General features: G+C 48.2%; 1 protein-coding gene across 2 annotated transcripts in view; it reads left to right on the top strand.

Annotated features, from left to right (window-relative positions):
* RASSF1 (Ras association domain family member 1) overlaps nucleotides 1-22,831 on the top strand; it is a 180,539-nt gene extending 157,708 nt beyond the window's left edge. For both annotated transcript variants that reach the window (XM_030205500.1, XM_030205501.1), the window contains 2 exons: nucleotides 20,659-20,774; nucleotides 21,247-22,831. In XM_030205500.1, the coding sequence (XP_030061360.1) occupies nucleotides 20,659-20,774; nucleotides 21,247-21,393 (263 nt within the window). In that variant the 3' untranslated portion in view covers nucleotides 21,394-22,831. The remainder of the gene's footprint in view (nucleotides 1-20,658; nucleotides 20,775-21,246) is intronic.
* The last annotated feature ends 795 nt before the right edge of the window (nucleotides 22,832-23,626 follow it).

The raw sequence follows: 23,626 nt of genomic DNA, 5'->3' as shown, positions 1-23,626 counted from the left end.
GGAAGATCGCGTGACGTGAGTAGGGAGAAGTGGTGACAGGGCCTGGGGGAGGGCGATCACGAACTCGGGGGGAGGGCGGGAGGGAGGGAAATCGCTACCTTCGGACTATAAGACGCACCCCCCATTTTCCTCCCAAATTTAGGGGGAAAAAAGTGCGTCTTATAGTCCGAAAAATACGGTATATATGATCGATATAGGCCTTGGATGTTTTCTCACTAACAACCAAAGATTTTCCAAATACTCCCCCTTTAATCAGATCTCCCCTTAACCAACCCTGCTGTATAGCAAAATGCCTTATTTGCATATAAGCAAAAAAAAATCCCCCTCCGGTAAACCAAACCTATCCCTAAGATATTCAAAGGATGCCCATTTTCCCCCCTGAAAGCCATCCCGAAATCTAACCAATCCCAATTGAGCCCACCTAGAGAAGGTTCTATCCCATTGCCCCACTCTAAACTTACCCTCCCAATTCAGAGAACCCAACGTAGAGATCCTGACCCCCCCCCCCCTCCACCGCTTTCTAGCCTCCTGCCAAATTTTTAGCAAATGACTCGGAAAGGGATTGGCTACTCCTCCTCCCCCCCCCTCCCTTCCTCCCTGTGAATCCCAGAGCAACGTAGCCAGGGGTTGCAGCCCAGAAAGCTCCTGTTCAATTACTACCCCCGCCTTTCCCTGTGCTACATCCCAATCCAAAATTATTCTCCATTGCGCAGCCAGATAATACCATTCTACGTTCGGCACCGCCCTGCCTCCCTGCTCTAGTGCACCCCACAAGATCTCTCGTCTTATACGGGGCCTTTTTCCTCCCCAAATGAAGCTATAAATCATGCTTTGAATTTTACTCAGTGCCTTTTTAGGGATAGGCACTGGCAAGGTCTGAAACAAGAATAAGAACCTCGGCAAGACATTCATTTTTACCACCGCAATTTTGCCCCACCACGACAACCAAAGCTCTCTCTACCTCATCAAATCATCCTTAATCTGCTGTACTACCGGTTCATAATTCACTCGAAACAAATCTTGGACCTCTCTAGGAATCTGAATCCCCAAATACCTAAATTTGTTATTAACCCAACGGAATGGAACTATTTCTTGCAAGTTAGCTCCCTCTACATCAGAAATATTAACCCCCATCAATTCACTCTTGTCCATATTAATTTTTAATCCCGCTACCTGTCCAAAGTCTCGGAAGATCTCCAACATTACCCTCAACGTATTCCCTGGATTCCTAAGATTCAATAGCACATAATCTGCGAATAATGCCACCCGATGTTCCTGACCCACAACCCTTGCAACGCCCTATGCTCCCGAAAACAAATTGCCAAGGGTTCCATATACATCGCAAATAAGGGCGAAAGAGGGCACCCCTGACGAGTTCCCCTCTCAATCTCAAAGAATGAGGTAAATTTATGATTAACCCGTATACACGCCCTTGGTTTTGTGTAAAATGCTGATAGCCACGCACTAAAATTGCCCCCCAACCCCATCCGTTGCAACACTTCTTCCAAATATACCCATTTCACCCTATCGAAAGCCTTCTCAGCATCTAATGCTAAAAAGGCCACTAGTTCTGTCCTCTGATGAGCTGACCACAATAAATGGATAGTGCGTCTAATGTTATCTTCCACAGTTCTCCTAGACACAAACCCAGGTTGATCATTGTGAACAAGATTCGGCAACACCTGTCACAGTCTATTAGCCAACACTTTTGCCAAAATTTTGGCATCTACATTAAGGAGAGAAATGGGCCGATACGCCCCACACAAAGTGGGGTCCTTCCCTGGTTTCCTCAAAACTGTAATTCCAGCTTCCACCATGGACTGTGGCAAATTTCCCCCTTTTAACACCCCATTCCCCACCCGGACTAAAAGATCCCCCACGTCCCCCTGAAATAACATAAAATTTCCCCAAAAACCCATCCAACCCCGGAGTCTTCCCGTTCTTCAAATTCTTTATAACCCCTATAACTTCCTCACCCCTAATACTCTCGCTCAGCTGCCCCTGCTCTACATCAGTGAGCCTAGCCAACTGAATTTTATCCAAAAAATGCCCAATCTCAACCCTTGAAATCCCACCCTCCTCCCTGTATAATTCCCTATAATAATGAAGAAAACAATCCTGAATCGCCGAATCTGTATAACACCTCTCCCCCTTCCATTTTTAATTTTTTGTACATTTAATCTAATCTGCCTCCCCCTCAAATATCTTGCTAATTTTGCTCCACCCTTATTAGCAAATTCAAAAAAATCCTTGCCTCAGTTTTGCAAGTGCAAACTCCACCTCCCTCATCTGCAACCCAGAAAGTTCCTGCCTAACCTTACAAAGATCACGCCAAACCCCTGAATCCTGCGACCTCTTATGTCGAGTCTCCAATTCTGCTAAACGCCGCCTCAGACCCAGATCTAACCTGGCCCTCTCCCTCTTCCTCCGAGACCCCCATTGGACAAAAACTCCCCTAATCACAGCCTTCATTGCATCCCACAAAGTTCCATCCCTCACTTTTCCATTATCATTGAACTATATTCCCCAATGGCCTTCCTGACCGCCTCCACTACCTGCACATCCCCCAGTAGTGATTCATTCAGTCTCCAAAACCCCTTCTTTGCTCCCCCTAAGGAACCCTCCAAAGTAACCCAAGTTGGGGCATGGTCCGATATCTGAATATGCTCTATCTCCGCCTTCCTCATGGCTCCTCACAAATTACGATGCACCCATATACCATCAATACGAGTATATGAATTACTAGCATGGGAATAAAATGTATAATTCTGTTGTGTTGGATGCATCAGTTGCCAGCTATCCACCATCTCCAATCCGCGAAAAAACTCTTCAAACACTCTCCTACTTCTCCTACTACAGTAACCGCCCCCCCAAGGAGTGATCCAACCACGCATTAGGCGTAACATTGAAATCACTTCCTACCACAACCGACCCCTGCACAAAATCTTGTAATTCCCCCAAGAGCTTTCGAAAAAACCCCGCCTGACCAGAATTAGGAGCATACACATTAACCAGTGTGATTCCCATACCTTGCCATTCTCCTCGAACCGCCACACACCTCCCAGTCGAATCCTTAAATTGTTGATTTAACCACCAACCCAAACCCCTCCCTCAGTTAAATAGCTACCCCCACTACCTGCTGCCATCCTTCCCCTAATGGGCCACCACTAATTCAAATGCCTTCCTATTTAACATCGGGAGGTCTCGTGGACGCAAATGAGTTTCTTGGAGAAATACAATATCCCACTGAAGTCTGCCCAATTCTTTGAAAACTATGCTCCTCTTCCCCTGATTGTTCAGTCCATTTACATTCCAGGATCCAACTACCATTAACTCTGGCTCATCCCTCCCCCTCCCCCCATTTGTCGCCTCAGACCCCTCCCCCTTTTCCAACTGGCTGACCCATCTCCAGATGAGCCTGCCATCACGTGAGGAATTCCAAAAAACAGGGCAAACGATCTGCAAAATCAATATGGAAAAAGAAGCCATCAGATCAATATAACATTAGAAAGATTTTATTGAAGATACCGCATGTAAACAAATTGCCCGACACAGGCCGTGTTTCGCCCACCAAGGGCTGCGTCAGGGGCTACAATAAACAAACAGATTGAATTATAATAAATAAAACATCAAATTTAAAATATAAAACCAATATACTTAAAATATAAAAACAACATACCACCATAGTTTCTCATATATTCATGAACAAATAGATAATATATGAGGTATAAAATGATAATAAAATGTTATACATACATGTATGTAAAATCTGACCATGAATAAATAAGTATGTGGTGTACATAGGACCACTTAATACAAATAAATCAATCATCCCATCACAAAAAACGCATTATATGTATTTAAAAATTGTATATATATAAACATGTATACGATTACCAACATATATATAATAAATATCTATATAAGAACGTATACATAAAAACAGCAAAGCAAAGGCACTGATATACAGCATTAGACCTTGAACATATATAAATATGTAAAAATGTTGTGTAACATATTAAATAATAAAAATGGAGTGGTGGATACATACCTAATTTGAAACCTTCTGAAAGGAGCAACTCTAAAAACAGAAAACCTAAAAATATGAATGTAATCAAACACAAAATATAAGTATATCAAACCAGCAATGATAAAAGATCATAATAATGAGTTTCTTGGAGAAATACAATATCCCACTGAAGTCTGCCCAATTCTTCGAAAACTATGCTTCTCTTCCCCTGATTGTTCAGTCCATTTACATTCCAGGATCCAACTACCATTAACTCTGGCTCATCCCTCCCCCCATTTGTCGCCTCAGACCCCCCCCCCCCCCCCTTTCCAACTGGCTTGACCCATCTCCAGATGAGCCTGCCATCACGTGAGGAATTAACATCTCCCAAATGGCTTAAAACTCCTCTATCGATTCACCCCTAACCCCCCTTACATCAAACTCCCCTCCCCCACACACTCACCCCTCAACCAATCTCCACAACCATCCCCCACCCCCCTTCCCAATCTCGACACTCCACATCAACCCTAACCCATCCCCCCCCCCCCCCCCCCCCCCCAACAAACCAGAGCAAATACATAAACTCCAAACAGCACCAATTCTGTGAGCCCCCCAAATGGCTACACCCCATGTCCACACCTAATCACCTTATGAAACATTATTGTCCCTTCAGGTAGCACTCTGTTGTCGTTTGCGTTCATCAGCCCCCACTGTACGCCACTGAGATGCCAATCTCTGAGAGGCCGATCTCAACTCGTTTCCTTGGGTAGTGGACTTCCCCCATCAACGGCAGATCTTTACATCCCATCTCCTTCAGGGCCACCCATACCTCCGATAAAGTTTTCACTTTCCTTGATTTTCCATCCACCGACATCCAAACTGCGAATGGAAACATCCAGCGATAGCGCAGCCCACGGCCCCGCATAAATCTAGTGACCTGGAAGGCCCGCTGCTTCTGTAGTGTGGCCCATGCCAAATCCTGCAATACGCTGATTTTGCAGTTTCGCCAGTCCCATGTTTGTTGCTGTCGCGCTTTAGCCAATATGCGCTCCTTAGTTGGGAAATCCGCAAAGCAAACAATAATATCTCTCATAGGACCCAGACTCCGATGAGCCCGCTGTATCTGCCACGTGGTGGACTCACTCTTCTCACCAGACCCCATCACAAAATTACAAAAGTCCTCCACCACCTTAACACAGTCACGAAACTCTGCAGTCTCAGGAATACCTTTAAAGCGGAGGTTATTCCTCCTAGACTGGTTCTCAAGCTCTTCCAGCTGATCTTTTACCGCCTGCAGAGCCTCTGCGTGCTTAGTACCGGTTCCTTTCACTGAAGACAACTCCTCACGGATCTCCTCTACTGATTCTTCCACAGCCGCTACTCGCGTTCCCAGCTCACCCAGCTCATTCTTAATATCGCGCAGGTACTCCACATCGCTCCTGACACCTGCCATGTCTTCCCGGAGCTCCTTAAGCCACTGCACCAGCTCGCGCTTCGTCACCTCTTCTTCCAGTGCACGTTCCTGCAGGCCTGCACTTTCTTCCTCCGACTCCGATTGCACCGCTGCCATGTTCCTGCTCTCCTCCGCCTCGCCTACAGTTCCAGCTCCCGCTTTCTTCTGCCTGTGTACCGAAAAGAGGAACTTTTCTAAACTTTTTCTAGGTGGCATATACTCTCTCTCCAGGTATTTTCACAGCGCTGAGGAGGCTAGCAAAGGCGAATCGCTAACTTTATGAATAGTCCCGAACGGAGCTATTCATTCAAGCTGCCATTTGCTCGGATGACGTCACTTCCTCCGTCCTTCACTTTTTTGGCACAATCACGTTGTTTGATTTCGGTGAAGCCGTTTTTCCTTCCATGTCATCGAGGACACCCAGTGGCTTCAAACATTGTACTTGGTGCAACCGGACCATCTCAGGTACCGATACCCACGCCTGGTGTATCCAGTGCCTTAGGCCCGACCATATCCCAGCCGCTTGTAGTCTGTGTCTTCGTATGAAGAAACGGACTCGTGTCTCAAAGCCCAGTGAGAGAGCTTTTTGGGGCTCTGTCCGGTCCCTCGACGTCGACAACGACATCGGTACTGAGGTTAACTGAGTCGACATCGAGAGGAGCATCAACGTTGGAACGAGAGGTAATGGCTGCTCCGAGACCACCACATGCTGGGAGCAGTGAGGCATCGAGTGGATCTCCACCTGCCTCGAGGCCTCCTGTTATGCAGGCCCTCTGGGATCGACCTTCATCAGACCAGGCCCCTAGGAGACGTGAGGATTCCACGTCCTCATCAGTACCAAGGAATCTCGATGACTGGTGTCGAGCGAAGGCTAAGAAGCACCATCATGGTTCTTCTTCGACACACAGTGCCAGGAGCTCCAGGGCGTCGAGAGAGTCTGCACCCGAGAAGCGCCAGCGTCGAGAGGACCGATCCCCCTCTTTACAGGAGGTGCCGATGCGTCGACCTCGTGGCAGCCTGATACCTCCTCCCGAGCCTCGACAGATTCTGCCACCGGCTGCTCCACCGACCCCGCAGCCTTTTCCTATGGTGGCTCTCGACGAACGCATCCGGTGTCAGGGGTGCCTGCGCCTTCCGTGCCGCTGGCTGCAGCGGCGTCTGGCCCCTCTCCTGCGGAGAGGTCCCCGGCCTCAGTGCCACCCGCAGCATCGACATCAGCTGCCACCCAGGTCGACTCCCCTTCGACGTCGGTGGAGGAAGCTTCACCTGAGTCCAGACGGGCGTCGACTTCTCGACATCGCCATCGAGGACATCGTTCCTCAGTGTCGAGGCAGGCTCAGTCTCGGAGTGCCCTGAGGGAGGTCTTATCCGATACTGAAGCGGAGCATTTGTGGGATTCAGAGGAAGACCCCAGGTACATTTTTTCTGACAAGCCCTTTGGGATTGCCTCTGAACCTTCCCCTCCACCAGAAAGGAGTCTATCTCCACTGGAGAGTCTATCCTTTACATCTTTTGTCCGGGAAATGGCTACGGCTATTCCTTTCCCTATGGAGGTTGAGGATGAGCCCAGGGCTGAGATGCTCGAGGTCCTGGATTAGCCTTCTCCACCTAGAGAGGCTGTGATGGCTCCTCTACGTAAGGTACTGAAGGAAGTCCTTATGTGGAACTGGTCGTTGCCTCTGTCTGGTCCCGTGATCCCGAAGAAAACTGAATCCCAGTATCGGATCCACGGTGAACCTGGATTGATGAGGTCTTCTTAGTTACTCCACAATTCCATGGTGGTGAACTCCGCCCTCAAGAGAGCCAAGAGTACTAGGGACTATGCCTCAGCGCCCCCAGGCAGAGAAGCTAGGATTCTTGACTCTTTTGGGAGGAAAACGTATCAGGCCGCTATGTTCGCTGCCAAAATTCAATCTTACCAGCTGTTCACGAGCATCCACTTGCGGAACTTGGTGAGGCAACTGTCCAGCTTGGTTGACGCACTCCCTCTGGAGCAGGCCGAGCCTTTTTGCCAGGTGGTCAGGCAGCAGAAGGTGTGTCGAAAATTCCTGGCCAGAGGTATGTGTGACACTTTTGATGTAGCATCCAGGATCGCTGCCCAAGGTATAGTGATGCGCAGACTCTCATGGCTGCGTGTCTCTGACCTGGATCATTTAGTCCAGCAGCGGATGGCGGATGTTCCTTGCCCGGGGTGATAACCTTTTTGTTGAGAAAGTAGAGGATCTAGTTGAGCAGATCAAGAAGCGCAATGATGCTATGGATTCTCTCTCCCGCAGGGCGTCTTCTGCTACTACCTCCTCATCTAGGAAGTTTTTTGGAGGGAAGAGGAGTGCTCCCTATTCCTGTGCTAGGTGTAGGTACACTCCTGCTTCTCGGCAGCCTGCCCAGGCTCAGTCTCTGCGCACTCGTTCTCGTCGACAGCGTGCGCCTAGGCCACTGCGGCTCCCCAGCAAAAGCAAGGGATGGGCTTTTGACTGGCTCCAGTTCAGCATAGCCTCAGTAAACGTGTCCATACCGGACAACTTGCCGGTTGGGGAGAGCTTAATGTTTTGTTTTTTTTCACCAAAACTGGCCTCTTATAACCTCCGACCGGTGGGTTCTTCAAATTGTCCGGTTAGGATACACCCTCAATCTGGAATCCAAGACTACAAATTGCCCACCGGAAGCTGTCCTTGCAGAGGAACTCTCCGCCCTTCTACAGGCCCAAGCGGTCGAACCCGTCCCCCAGGTGAAGAAGGGCTGGGATTCTATTCCAGATACTTCCTAGTGCAAAAGAAAACGGGGGATGTGTCCCATCCTAGACCTAAGGGCCCTGAACAAATTTCTTATCCAAGAAAAAAGTTCAGGATGGTTTCCCTGGGCACCCTTCTTCCCATGATTCAGGAAAATGATTGGCTATGTTCTCTGAACTTAAAGGATGCTTACACCCACATCTCGATACTTCCAGCTCACAGGAAGTATCTTCGATTTCGGCTGGGAACACAGCACTTTCAGTACATTGTACTGCCTTTTGGTCTAGCATCTGCGCCTAGAATGTTTACAAAATACCTAGCTGTAGTTGCAGCGTCTCTACGCAGACTGGGAGTTTCCTTATCTCGACGATTGGCTGGTGAAGAGCACCTCGAAGGAAGGTGCTCTGGAGTCCATGCGAATGACTGTTCAGGTGCTGGAGCTCATCATAAGCTATCCCAAGTCCCCTCTTCTCACTCCAGTCCTAAAATTGGAATTCATTGGAGCTCTGCTGAGCACTCAGCTCGAGCTTATCTCGCCGAGGCAAGGGCGGACAACCTTCTGTCCCTGGTGTCCATTATTCGAATGTCTCAGCAGGTCACGGCTCGGCAGATGTAGTCCAACTGTCCACCAGCTTTCGGAATTCTCTTTAGTGGTGGACAATTCGATCATGTAGATGGGCTTCACACTCAGGGAGCCTGGTCCTTTCAAGAAAAGGGTCTGCAAATCAACCTCCTGGATCTGAAACGCTCTAAAGGCTTTCAGAGATCGGCTGTGCAACAGAGTAATCTTAATTCAGACAGACAATCAGGTTGCCATGTTTTAAACCAACAAGCAGGGGGGCACCGGATCTCGCCCTCTGTGTCAGGAAGCCGTCTGGATGTGGCTTTGGGCTTGCTGTCACGGCATGTTTCTCCAAACCACTTATCTAGCAGACGTAAACAACAGTCTGGCCGACAGGTTGAGCAGGATAATGCAACCTCACGAGTGGTCACTGAACATGGGCGTAGTCCGCAAGATCTTGCGAGCATGGGGCACCCCCCCTCGGTTGATCTTTTTGCCACTCAGGTGAATCACAAGGTCCCTCAGTTCTGTTCCAGGCTTCATGCCCACGACAGACTAACGTCGGATGCCTTTCTCCTACATTAGGAGACGGGCCTTCTGTATGCATATCCTCCCATACCTCTAGTAGGGAAGACTTTGCGGAAACTCAAGCAAGACTGCGGAACCATGATCCTGATTGCAGCCTTCGGACCGCGTCAGATTTGGTTCCCTCTTCTTCTGGAGTTGTCCTCCAAAGAACCGTGGAGATTGGAGTGTTTTCCAACCCTTATCACTCAGAACAAGAGGGCGCTTCTACATCCCAACCTCCAGTCTCTGGCTCTGACAGCCTGGATGTTGAGAGCTTAGAATTTGCCTCCTTGGGTCTTTCAGAGGGTGTCTCCCGAGTCTTGCTTCCAGAATAGATTCCATGAAGAGGTGTTACTCTTTCAAATGGAAGAGGTTTGCCGTCTGGTGTGACAGCAAGGCCCTAGATCCTCTTTCTTGTCCTACACAGAGTCTGCTTGAATACCTTCTACACTTGTCAGAATCTGGTCTCAAGATCAACTCTGTAAGAGTTCACCTTAGTGCGATTAGTGCTTATCGCTGTGTAGAGGGTAAGTCTATCTCTGGACAGCCTTTAGTTCGCTTCATGAGAGGTTTGCTTTTATCAAAGCCCCCAGTCAAACCACCAGTGTCACTGGATCTCAACATCGTTCTCACCCAGCTGATGAAAGCTCCTTTTGAGCCACTGAATTCCTGCCATCTGAAGTACTTGGCCTGGAAGGTCGTTTTCTTGGTGGCTGTTACTTCAGCTCGTAAAGTTAGTGAACTTCAGGCCTTGGTAGTGCATGCACCTTATATCAAGTTTCATCACAACAGAGTAGTCCTCCGTAGGCACCCTAAGTTCTTGCCGAAGGTGGTATCGGAGTTCCATCTGAACCAGTCAATTGTTTTGCCAACATTTTTTCCCCGTCCTCGTACCCGCCCTGACGAAAGCAGTTTGCATACCTTGGACTGCAAGAGAGCATTGGCCTTTTATGTAGAGGGGACAAAGCCCTTCAGACAATCCGCCCAGTTGTTTCTTTCGACCCCAACAGGAGGGGAGTCGCCATCGGAACGCATAATCTCAAATTGGCTAGCAGATTGCACATCCATCACTTTCGCCCAAGCTGGGCTGACTCTGGAGGGCCCTGTCACAGCTCACAATGTTAGAGCCATGGCTGCGTCAGTGGCTCACTTGAAGTCAGCCTCCATTGAAGAGATTTGCAATGCTTCAACATGGTCATCTATCCAAACATTCACATCTCACTACTGCCTTCAGCAGGATACCCGATGCGACAGTCAGTTTGTGCAGTCAGTGCTGCAGAATCTGTTTGGGGTTTAGAATCCAACTCCACCCCCCTAGACCCATTTTTGTTCTGTTCCAGGCTGCACTTTGTTAGTGTTTGTTTTCAGGTCAATCTGTTATGTCCTCGCCGTTGTGAGGCCCAGTTGACCAATGTTCATTGTTTTGAGTGAGCCTGGATGGTAGGGATACCCCACTTGTGAGAACAAGCAGCCTGCTTGTCCTCGGAGAAAGCGAAGATACTAACCTGTAGCAGGTATTCTCCGAGGACAGCAGGCTGATTGTTCTCATAATCCCGCCCACCTCCCCTTTGGAGTTGTTTTCTTATTTATATGCTTTTTGATTTAATTGAGGTCGTGACGGGCGGAAAGTCGTCCGCCCATGTGCAATGCGCTCTGCTCACGTGCCAGAAGACTCTGGCAAAGTTTTATATTTTTGCTGGAAAAAGTTTCCCGCTTCCTGGGCCGAGGCGGACGTCAACCCACTTGTGAGAACAATCAGCCTGCTGTCCTCGGAGAATACCTGCTACAGGTTAGTATCTTCGCTATTTAGGCATACTTTTATAGAATACTAATAAAAAAAAGGCCCGTTTCTGACACAAATGAATCGGGCGCTAGCAAGGTTTTCCTCGGAGTGTGTATGTTTGAGAGAGTGACTGTGTGAGAGAGAACTAGTGACTGTGCGAGTGTGTGTGTGTGACAGAGAGTGAGACTGGGTACGAGTGTGTCTGTGAGAGAGAGAGAGTGTCACACAGATACAGTGTGTGTGAGAGAGTGTGTTTCACACAGATACAGTGTGTGTGTGTGAGAGAGCGAGTATGAGAGTATGTGTGCGATGCACAGACTCTTTGTGAGACCGAGAGTTTACAGCACCCCCTGTTCTTCCCCCCTCTCCCTCTCGCCCCTCCCCTTCCAGTGGAGTTCCAGGAATCCCGTCGCCCCTGTGTCGTTTCAGGATCCCCCTCGTACGAGCCGGCTGTTGTTTAAAAGTTTTCACCTCCTGCACGCAGGGACGCCGCTACAGACAGCCTTTTCTTTCGCTTCTCTTTCAGCTGTTCCTGTGGTCCCTCCCTCATGGGCAGGACCACAGGAACAGCTGAAAGAGAAGCGAAAGAAAAGGCTGTCTGAAGCGGCGTCCCTGCGTGCAGGAGGTAAAAACTTTTAAACAGCTGGCTGTTACGAAGGGGAGGGGCAGAGGGGGGGGTCCTGAAACGACAGAAGGGGGGGAGTATGGGTTCTGCAGAGCAGGAGGTAAAACTTTTTTGGGCGGAGAAAATCGGAGGATTAACATCTCCCGACGTCAGAGGGGGGGTGGGCATTGTGGCAGGGGCAGGAATGTTGATGCGTGTGGAGGAAGGGCTGAAGCTGCTCCTGCAACGTTCCAGTGTCTCTCACTGCGTTCATGACGTCAGGAGATGGTTACAATCCCAGTGACACACATTCGAACGTTGGAGCAAATTATTAGATGTCTAAATTTTGTCACGGTTTATTGAATGTACTGAGTGGCCATCCACGCAGCCAAGTTTAGTCGCAGGCATTGTGTAAATTCCCACAACTAAATTAGATATGGACCAAGTGTATTCTAGAAATACCCACGACCCCCCCCCCCCCCCCCCCATTCCATGCCCCCTTTTCAGCTGTGTTTATTCGAATTTATGTGCATCATTTTAGAGTACACTTAGTTGTGTGCATACATTCTAATGCCAATTCATGTCAATTGCTTGTTAATTGGCAATTCAGTGCTGATTGGCTTGTTAACTAATTAGGTTACATGTGCAAATTCAGAATATGACTGGATTTGCATGTCAGCTTAGTTGCGCTATATAGAATCTGGAGGTATGTATACATAGTACATAATCTTGACATATTTAAGAGTATCAGTTGCCAAAATTAAATGAGAGGAAAATTCTCGTGACTTTGTGGGGTGTTTCAGAAGGTTACAGAGCAACACTTCTGAATTCAATACCTTTGCTCTCACACCAATGAAAAATGAGTGTCACGGCTTAAAAAAAAAAAAAAAAAGTGACTATTGGTGATTAAAAGAAATGCTCACTTGTCCCAGCAAAGCTGCTAACGCTGTACATCTTATTACAAATGTTTTGGTGTTGGTGCTTAAGGGGGTTTCCAAATAAAGAAAATTCAAATTGTCAAAGCTCTGACAGATTCAGAAAGTTGAACACCAGTTATCTAATGTGACTTGACTTTCTTTGGCCATTGTTGCTGAAACATTTGCAATAAGATTCATAGCAGTACTGTTTTGTTAGAACAATTGGACATTTGTTTTAAGTGTCATTGTTTCCCCAAGACAAGCAGGACATACTATACTCTCATCTGGATTATGCCTTCTGACGGAACCCTTGGCGGAGACACTCTTTTCCAGCATTCTAACTTCTGGAAACTTTTGGGATTGTTGATTGCACAAGTTCCCACCTGCTTCTGTCACCAGAACCAGGCAGTAGTCCTCTCCTCTCCTCCACCCCCCCCACTTTGCCAGAGCTCAGAGGATTCTGTTTGCTCTCTCCCTCACGTGCACCATCTTGATGCGAGTTTGCCCAGTTGCGTTTTGCCTGCCTGTCGTTTTGTTCCCTCCTTGTATGGCACTGATCCTCTTAGTGTGTTCAGTGATTTTGGTAAGTTTTCTTTTTCCACAACTCTTTTGGCCCCCTAGGCCATAAGCACCCTGGTGGTTAAATTTTCCCATTTTCACCTAAATTGAGCTGTTTGATTTTGCTTCGGCCATTTTTCCTCTCATGTCCCAGAAAACTCCCAGTGATTTAAAATATGTTCTAGGTCTAGTAAGACCATGTTCCTCATGGACACTCATTCTTGGTGCTTGCAATGCCTGGGACCTGACCATAATCTCCTTGGTGTAAACTCGTCGCAGCTTTCATCAAGGAGGACTAAGAGTCAACAACAGTGGCGCAAAAAAGAAAAGACCAGTCCATTAACTTCAACATCGGAGACATGGCTCCAGGATGCATCGACTTAAGAGGTCTCCACCTATTTCGATGCTTCAGTTGAAACCAAACTGCAGATTCTGGTTGCTGGAAACTGAGCATCCTGGTTTGTCAGCTTCTAGGAAGAGGTTTACTGTTTGGTTTGAGAGCAACGCCCTAGATCCTTTTTTTCCTGTCCTACACAAAACTGCTTGAATACCTTCTACATCTTTCTGAATCTGGTCTTAAAACCAATTCCATAAGAGTTCACCTTAATGCAATTAACACTTACCATCATTGTGTGGAAGGTAAGCCCATCTCTGCTCTGCCTTTAGCTCGCTTTATGAAGGGCTTGTTAATGCTTAAACCTACCATTAAGCCCCCTACAGTGTTGTGGGATCTCAGCATTGTCTCTGTCTGGCTGATGAAAAAACTTTTCAAGCCACTTGACACATGTCATCTAAATCTTTTAACCTGGAAGGTTTCATTTCTGATGGCAATCACTTCAGTTCCAGGCCCTAGTTTTGCTGATCCACCTTACGTGAGATTTTATCACAACAAAGTAGTTCTCCATACCCATCCTTAGTTCCTTCTGAAGGTGGTGTTGGAGTACCATCTTAACCAGTCAGTTCTGCCAACATTCTTCCCAAAATCCTATTTCCTTGTCAGCAGCAGATGAATCCATTACGAATGGGTTGTGTCCACCTACCAGCAGGGGGAGATAGAGAACACTGAAAACCATAGTGCCTCTAGGACGGCTAGCTCCATCTGCCTCTCAGTATTTCTCTATCTCCCAGCAGGGTTGAACGCAGCTTGTTCAGCTCCTTGAAGATTCTGCCTGGGGTGGCTCCTGTGCTTTTGCCAGTTGTAGCAGGGGTGTTGTGGCTAAGTGGAGCCCACTTTAAAGGCACATAGGTTTGCTGATTCCCTGCCTTACCCTTCCACCCTCTTCTGCCTCCGGAGTGCCTCTGTAGCTGTTTGCCTCCAACGTTCCTCACAACATTTAAAAAAAAAAAAATTTTTGCGCTTTTACAGCGCTGCTATTTCTGAGGCTTTTCCTGACTGTGCAGCGTGACCGGAGCTCGTGGAATTGGTCCTTTGAGGTAAGAGTGGTACTCAGCTCCTCCGGGGAGGGCCCGCGGACGGCATTCCGATCGGGGTGATTTTGGCGCAAAGCTGCCATTTTGAATTTTATTCTGCCGTTTTTCAGCAATGGCTGCTGAGGGAGTTAAGCGCTGTTCCCGTTGTGACAAGTGCAGATCAGCAGCAGGGCTCTGTAAAACGTGCTGTTTAGACAGTAGAGCCCAGTACGAGCATGGCGAGTGATGATGGTTCCCGCTCGATGGAGCTGGCAGCGGGCACCATCTTGGAAGCGCCGCATGGCTCGACCCCCGCAGTTGTGGAGGAGTCTGAGAGCAGAGGGGTGCCTCGGGCCGAGGCTACCAGAGGAGCTCCGTTCCCCGTGGCGCCTAATTCGGAGACGGGAGGTCAGGGTGAATTTTTCTTCCGAGTTTGTGCTTATTTTACATAAAGCCTTCATGCTGAAAAGAGCTCTGCCACAGGTGTCTGACACTGCGTTGCTACCTGGTCCCCCTCCGATTGATGATGGCCCGGGGCTGATGTCAGACGTGGATTCCCCTGAGCGTTGGATGCACGTTAAGCATAGACAAGTAAATTCCCCATTGGAGAGTGCCCCCCCCCCAGGTGGTCGGGCTGTGGGGACTCTGAGGGATTTGGCAGGCCTTCGTGGTCTGAGGAGCCAGAGGAAGGTGCTGGTTTGCCACTGGATCTGGATGATCCCACTGCGGTTCGGATTTTCCACCGCGATAAGCTGCCAGCACTTATCTCTGATGCCTTACAGGCCCTATTGATGATCCTGTTAAAGGCGAGGCCTCCTCTGGTAATCCAAGGATGGCAAGTACTAAGAAGCCTGCTTGAACCTTTCCTTTACATGACTCCATCCAAGAGCTTATTTCTGCTCAATGGGCTGACCCTGAGGGGCCCTTGAAATTGGCCAGGGCGATGGGACATCTTTATCCTCTGAGTGAGGAGCACTCGGCCCGTTTTGGGATGCTTAAAGTGGATGCCTTAGTCACGGCGGTGACAAAAAAGACCACCCTTCCAGTTGAGGGAGGGGTTGCCCTGAAGGACATTCAGGACTGGCGGCTGGAATCAGCGCTAAAACGGTCCTGAGATTTCGGGCCTAGCCTTAAGGGCGTCTGTTTGCAGTTCTTATGCTGCTCGAGCCTGCCTCTCTTGGTTACAACAGGCAGTGGAACATCCCGTGGATGGTGTGGAGTCCCTCGCTGAGGTTGCACCGCGAATGGAGTCAGCCTTGACATTTTTAGCTGACGCCCTCTATGATCTGGTCAGAGCTTCGGCTAAACAGATGTCTGTGGCGGTATCCGCCCTTCGCCTTCTATGGCTACGGCATTGGGCGGCTGACATGGCCTCTAAGCAAAGGCTGGTGAAGTTGCCCTTTCGGGGCCTTCTGTTATTTGGAGAGGAGTTGGAGAAGATTGTTAAAGACCTGGGGGATGCTAAACCCCAGAGGTTACCTGAGGATAGGCCGCAGCCTTCTTCCAAGGGTCAGGTGGTTCCCTCCTCCTCCAGACCTCGCTTCCGTGAAGCTAGAAGGTATCGCCCGGGGCACTCTGCTGGGTTTACTCAACGTGCCCGCTTTCAGCAGAGGAACTCCTTTTGCTCGGACAAACGCTCCGCAGCGGCAGGCTCAAGGCCAGGAGTTCAGGGCCGTCCTCCACAATGATGGGACGCCGGTCCACTCCTCCTTTACAGCTGTAGGAGGACGCCTTTCCCTCTTTCTTGAGGAGTGGACCAAGATTACCTTAGATCAGTGGGTCCTGGACCTGATCAGAGAAGGTTACCGATTGGAATTCGGTGCCCCGGTGAGAGACGTTTTTGTGGAGTCCCGATGTGGCACTGCCGTCAAACAGGCGGTGGTAGAGGAGACCTTACAAGTCTTGTTGCACCTTGGAGCGGTGATCCCTGTGCCTCTCGCCGAACACGGCTGCGGTCGTTACTACATTTATTTTGTGGTGCCGCGAAAAGGCGGGTCTTATCGGCCCATTCTCGACTTAAAGAAAGTCAACGAGTCACTAAGAGTGCGGCATTTTCACATGGAAACCCTGCGCTTCGTCATTGCGGCGGGTCAGCCAGGAGAGTTCCTCACGTCTCTGGACCTGAAAGAAGCTAACTTGCTCATTCCTATATGTCCCCTGCACCAACGGTTCCTCCGGTTTGCGGTGTTGGGAAAACATTTCCAGTTTCGGGCCTTGCCTTTTGGCCTCGCCACAGCTCCCTGAACCTTTTCCAAGGTAATGGTGGTAGTAGCTGCCTTTCTCAGGCGAGAGGGTATGCAGGTTCGCTCGTACCTCAACAACTGGCTCATCAGAGTGGACTCTGCAGAAGAGAGTCATCACGTAACAGCCAGAGTGGTCTCAGTACTGCAATCTCTGGGCTGGGTCGTCAATATACCCAAAAGTCACTTGACTCCCTCTCAATCTCTAGAATATTTGGGGGTCCGGTTCGGCACGGCCTCGGGGTTTGTCTTTCTACCCGACCAAAGGCGGTGCAAGCTTCAGAATCAGGTCCGTCTGCGGATGCCTCGCCCGCGAGCTTGGGACTTTGTCCAGCTGTTGGGGTCGATGGCGGCCCCCTTGGAAGTGGTGCCATGGGCGAGAGCGCACATGAGACCTCTGCAGATTGCCCTGCTTCAACGATGGTCTCCTATGTCCCAGGATTATCAACGCAGACTCACGTGGCTCCCTGCGGCCCGATTCAGTATGGAGTGGTGGCTCTCAGACAGCATGCTGCGGCGAGGAATGCTGCTAGCGCTTCCCGATTGGTGCCTGGTGGTAACGGATGCCAGCCTGAAGGGCTGGGGAGCACATTGCTAGGGAAGCTATGCCCAGGGTCTGTGGACACCCGAGGAAACGGGGTGGTCCATCAATCGCTTGGAACTGAGAGCGATATTCCAGGCTCTTCTGGCCTTTCACAAGACTCTGGAGGGACTTGCTGTCAGAGTTCTGTCGGACAACACGACAGCAGTGGCCTACATAAATTGTCAAGGCGGCACTCAGTGCCAAGCACTGGCCGCAGAGGCCGCTCAGATATGCCACTGGGCCGAGCTACATCTGCAGCTTCTGTCAGCAGCTCACATAGCAGGTCAGAGCAACGTGCAAGCCGATTTTCTAAGCAGGTATCAAATTGACCCTGCAGAGTGGGAACTGGCAGATGAACTGTTCCTTCAGATCTGTGCCAAATGGGGAACGCCTGTAGCGGATCTTATTTCCTCAAGCACAAATGCCAAAGTCCCGTCCTTTTTCAGCAGACGGAGAGATCCTCGTTCGGCAGGATTGGATGCCTTGGCTCAACCCTGGTCTCTGGGCCTCTTGTATGTGTTCCCTCTTTGGCCCTTAATAGGGCGGCGACCCCTGCGAATTCGGCTGCATCAAGGAGTGTTGATCCTCATTGCTCCGGATTGACCCAGGCGGCCGTGATATGCGGACCTCTGGTGGAGGCTCCCCTTCCCTTGCCTCTGGTACCGAACCTGTTGACGCAGAGCCCGGTGACCATGGAGGATCCATGCCGCTTTGGTCTTACAGCATGGCTATTGAGAGGGCGCAATTGAGAGACAAGGGCTATTCTAACAAGGTCATCTCCACTCTCTTGCAGGCCCGCAAGCATTCCACTTCCGTGGCCTGTGCTCGGATCTGGCACCAGTTTGAGGCTTTGTGTGCTTCTAAAGCGATCACACCCATGCGGGCTTCTGTCTCGTTGATACTTGAGTTTTTGCAGGATGGTGTCCAAAAAGGCTTGGCCTACGTGTTCAAGTGGCAGCCTTGGCATGTTTTCGGGGGAAGGTCTCGGGCCTCTCCCTGGCTGCGCATCAGGACATTGCACGGTTTCTTAGAGGGGTGCTTCGGCTCCGGCCTCCCGTGCGGGCCCCTTGTCCAGCTTGGAACTTGGGGCTAGTATTAAAGGCTCTTCAGTGTTCACCCTTCGAGCCACTGAGGCAAGCTTAGGAAAAGGATGTGACTCTAAAGGCAGTCTTTTTGGTAGCCATTACATCGGCAAGACGGGTGTCTGAGCTCCAGGCGCTGTCCTGTCGAGACTCATTTCTGCAATTCTCGGAGTCCGGAGTTACGGTACGTACTGTGCCTTCCTTCCTGCCTAAGGTGGTTTCAGCGTTTCACCTAAACCAGCCTATTTTTCTGCCCTCCTTTTCTAGGGAAGAGTTTCCGGAATCTTTTGGGCAGTTGCACCTTCTGGATGTGCGCAGGGCTCTGTTGCAGTATCTGCAGATGTCAAATGCTTTCAGGACCTCTGATCACCTTTTTGTATTGTTGTCAGGTCCTCGCAGAGGGTCTCCAGCATCTAAAGCCACTATAGCCCATTGGCTTAAGGAAGCCATTTTTTCTGCATATCTGCTATCTGGCCGGCCTCCGCCTGACGCCTTTAAGGCACATTCCACAAGAGCAATTTCTTCCTCTTGGGCTGAGACGGGAGCACTCTCTCTTCAAGAGATATGTAGTGCAGCTACTTGGGCTTCTAAGCTCTCTTTTGCCCGTCATTACAGGCTGGATGTGGCTGCCAGGAGGGACGCGCTTTTTGCAGCACAAGTGCTTGCGCGTGGTGTGGCTTGTTCCTGCCCTATCTAGGGGTTGCTTTGATACATCTCATTCGTAATGGATTCATCTGCTGCTGATGACAAGGAAGGGAAAATTAGGTTCTTGGTAATTTTCTTTCCTTTAGTCACAGCAGATGAATCCATGATCCCTCCCTGATTGCCTCTGTTTTGTGTTCAGTTTTTCCTGCAGACATGTTCCCTCATTGGGAGAAGTTGGAAAACAGTCTTTAGGATTTCAGTTCTACTACAGGAGGTTGAATTCATCCCTCCTTTGTGTTATTGCTCCTGTTCTGGGGCATTCGTTCGCTGTGAGGAAAGTTCATGTTATGCTACTTTGCAGTTTAACACTGCTTTGGAAGCTTCAAAATACTGAGAGGCAGATGGAGCTAGCCGTCCTAGAGGCACTATGGTTTTCAGTGTTCTCTATCTCCCCCTGCTGGTAGGTGGACACAACCCATTCGTAATGGATTCATCTGCTGTGACTAAAGGAAAGAAAATTACCAAGGTAAGAACCTAATTTTCCCATCCATCCCAGTGAAAGTCTATGTTAGACCTCAAGAGAGCCTTAGTCTTCTATCTGGAGTGGACTAAAGCTCATAAGTCCACCCAGCTCTTGGTTTCTTTTGACCCCAACACATTGAGGGCTGTTATCGGTAAATGCGCACTGTCCACTTGACTAGCAGATTGCATCGCCTTTACTTATGCCCAGGCTGGACTGAATATGAAGCGTCATGGCTCATAATGTCAGATCCATAGCTGTGTCAGTACCCCACCTGAGATCAGCCCCCATGGAGGAGATTTGCAAGACTGCAAAGTTGTCTTCTGTCCACACATTACATACCATTACTTTCTTGAGCAAGAGTTCCAACGCAACAGCTGGTTTGATCAAACATTCCTTCAACGTTTATTTGGGGTCTGGAATCCAGTTCTCTCTCCCCGCCCCCTCCCTAGGCCCATTTTTTTTTCTTTTCCAGGGTGATAAAAACAGTTGTGAGCCTTGCTGATAATCATTCATATTCTGTTTATTCCCCCTCTTGTTTTGTTTCAGACATTCTGGTATCTAGGGATTCCTAGATGTGAGTATATGATGTCCTTGTCCTCTAAGAAAGTGCTCACCTGTAACAGATGTTCTCTGAGGACAGGAAACACATTCTCACATCCCCACCCTCCTCCCCTAGGAGAGTTGTATTTAGTGTATTAGATGCCTGGTCCCGCATGTTGGTGGGCAGGAGCTTCTAGAAGTTAGAATGCTGGAGAGCATCTCTGCTGAGAGCTTTGTTGGATGACGTCACCCAGATGTGAGTGTCCTGCTGTTCTTGGAGAACACCTAATATAGGTGAGTAACTTCACTTTGCTTTATTTTGAAAACTAGCTTATGGGTAATTTCATGTAGTTTACTGGTGGTGGCATAGTTTGAGATCATGTTCATATCTTAACACCTTTTAAAGTAAGATGCAGTCCAGATGGATATACTGTGTTTCTTTTATTTCAGTGTACTTGCGTAAGCTATCTGATGAGGAGAAGCCTTTGCATCTGCGACTCCTGGCGGGTCCTAGCGAAAAGATCCTAAGCTTTGTACTAAAGGAGAATGAGACAGGAGATGTTAATGTGAGTATGACAGGAGTATAAATGGGTAGACTAGACAAGGTGCTCAAGTGACTGTACTTCGTACTCCTCTGTTCAGCCAGCTTTAACTGGATAATAGCAGCAACAGAAGCCTGGTCCTCACTTGATCTTCCAGTATTTTAAATTTGTTTTTAAGTCTCCTGTTAGATCAGTGCAGCAGATGCAGAACTGAAGCCCAGAAGGATATGTTAATCAAGCCTTATATTTTTACACACTATCCATTCTGGAACTTGTCCTATAATTCACATATATTAAAACAGGTCTACAGATCCAGAATTCTTTGTGCAATGACCAGAAAAACATGCAGAATATCACTACTTTCTTCACATTTTTGCTGTCTCTGGTATTTTTCAAGAAATACATGATTGGTCAATAGAATCTGACTAGATGATGGTGCATAACTGGATGCAAACACCTAAAATAAATGATCTTTTACTCCTCTGTTCCTCTGTAGTGGGATGCATTCAGCATGCCAGAACTTCAGAACTTCCTGCGGATCTTGCAGCGTGAGGAAGAGGAGCACGTAAAGCAGATCCTTCAGAAGTATGCCTGCTGCCGGGAGAAGATGCAGGAGGCACTGGCAGCTCGCACCCCAGGTTGAGCTTGCCACAACTTTTGGTCCACACCACTTGGGTCTGGTGTTGGAGCAAAGATCAGAGGTTGGAAAACCTGGCCGTTTTGTGAGTCCATATTATCGGAATATGGCGTGAAAGAACACATCTGCATGTGTATGTGTGTGTGCTGCCAGGAAAACTGAGGAAGAAATGTCTGCTGCGAGTGTCGCATGAACTTCAGGGGAGGATCCGAGTGTGTGAATGTGCCCCATGGAGAAAGTAGTCTGTTTGCTGCACACCCCTACTGAGCAGGGGAAGGAAGAGATGAGGAAAGCCAAATTTCCAGTTGGCTGCAATTGTTAGAGCTTATCTGGGCAAGCTTATTTGGTGCTCATTTGATAGGATACATGAGCTTTAATGTTGATTTCCTCTAAGAAAGCAGGAACCGCACCTGTGTATTATGGAATTAAAGTAGGATTAGATAAACTGACTGCAAAGAGTGTTGGCTGGAAATTCTTTTAAATGGTTACTCCAGAAATACTGTTGTTTTCTGAAAGATTACTGTTCTATGTTTTAGGGTTTATTTAAGTGTATGTGAGCTATAAGGTTGGTGTTATGAAACCAAATAAATAGCAAAGAGATATCAAGGAAGCCTGCCCATTCCTAAAAGTATTGTTGGAATGTTCCATGTTAAGAGATTCCAAAGAACTAATTCTGTAACTTTGTTTATAGTTTCAGTTGTGAGGTAATTCTGCCAGACTGAACTAATTTAAATTAAACAAAGTGAAACCTTAACAGCCCAGGGGAAGTTCAGAAACTGACAGCCTAACCCCCAAAAGGGGATTCTATCACTGGTTTCAAATTGGGCCAGAAAAAAGGGGTAGTAGAAAACAACTCCACAACCAATGGGAGAAAAAGCTACTCAAAAAAAAATGTTATCTTTCTGCAACTAAGTCATAGATATTTCTTTAGGAAATGGTTCTGTTTTGCCCTACATTCATGAGGCTTTTCTGCATTTCCCATAATTTGTCATGCCTTATATTCATAGTTCAGATTGAAACTGAAATCAGTACAAATCTTTATTAGATGTTCAGGTTAACATAGGGATGAATAAGGAACAGACTTGCAGTAGTGAGTGTGTGCACCAGTGCAGGGTAAAACAGGTATGCATGTGAAAAAGGAGGTGTAACACGCCAAGAGGGTCACAGCATTAATCCTGCTTCAACACTGATGCTCCTTATCTTGAGCGAGTCACTTCACGCCATTGCCTCGGGCCCGAGTAGGGTTGCCTACTAGATCCGGATTTGCCTGACAGGGTTGATCTAGTTCTGGGCTTACCCCAATTTATGCAGGGACTTGTAGCCTTACTTTTCTTAGGGAATTCAATGGGGAAATCAGAACCATAAGTCCCTGCATGCAGTGGGGTGTAAACAGGACTGGATCTACCCTGCTGGGCAAATCTGGATCTAGTTGGCAGCCGTAGACTATAGGGTCTCTTGTTGTCTATGGGAAAGGAGCTTTGTGTATTAGGGCCTTTAGATTGTAAGCCCTCTGGGGACAGGGAAGTAACTACTATATCTGCATCTAACTTGTTCCTCTTACTGCAGAAAGACAGCTCTCTATTTACAGGGACAGGACACGGTTTCTAATTCAACAAAGCTGCTGTACAATGAGAGTTAATTGCAGATTCTGTTGCATTAATACGCCAGGCACAAACAAATGCAAAACTGCTCGTGTTATTTTATAGTAAAATTAACAAAACTTGAAATTGAAGGACATTTTTGAGTGGGAGACACATCAACTCATACTCAAACAGGAGGTAAAAGACTCAAAAGTAAAACATTGTTTTTGTAATAATGCAGCACAGAAAATGTTTTTAATGTTCTCCTATGATATATAGTGATTTTTTTGTGTTGGGTTCAGTTGGTGGCAGGGCAGCTATACTGCAATACATAGCTTTAGGAAGTTAAGGCTCCTAACTCTTTCTCATTCCCAGACACTTCAGTGGTAGTACTCATAAATTATAGAAATTGATCTTATGAAAGATTATCAAGTAGTTTAATTGCGGGAATGTCCTTAGAACTTCTTGACAGGTAACAGATCTTATCGCATAAAATGCAGTGATGGGTGTCATCCTAGACGAGCACTTTTATCCCACTCGTGGGATTGTGTGTGTGGTGGGTTTTGTTTTTTTTGTACTGTCGGTGACAGGATGCTGGCTAGATGGACCTTTGGTCTTTCCCAGTATGGCACTACTTATGTACTTATGTACTAAACAAG

Source organism: Microcaecilia unicolor, chromosome 6 (genome assembly GCF_901765095.1).
Source record: "Microcaecilia unicolor chromosome 6, aMicUni1.1, whole genome shotgun sequence".
NCBI lineage: Eukaryota > Metazoa > Chordata > Amphibia > Gymnophiona > Siphonopidae > Microcaecilia > Microcaecilia unicolor.
The sequence above is the reverse complement of the archived record's forward strand: the minus strand, read 5'-3'. Positions and strand labels throughout refer to the sequence as shown.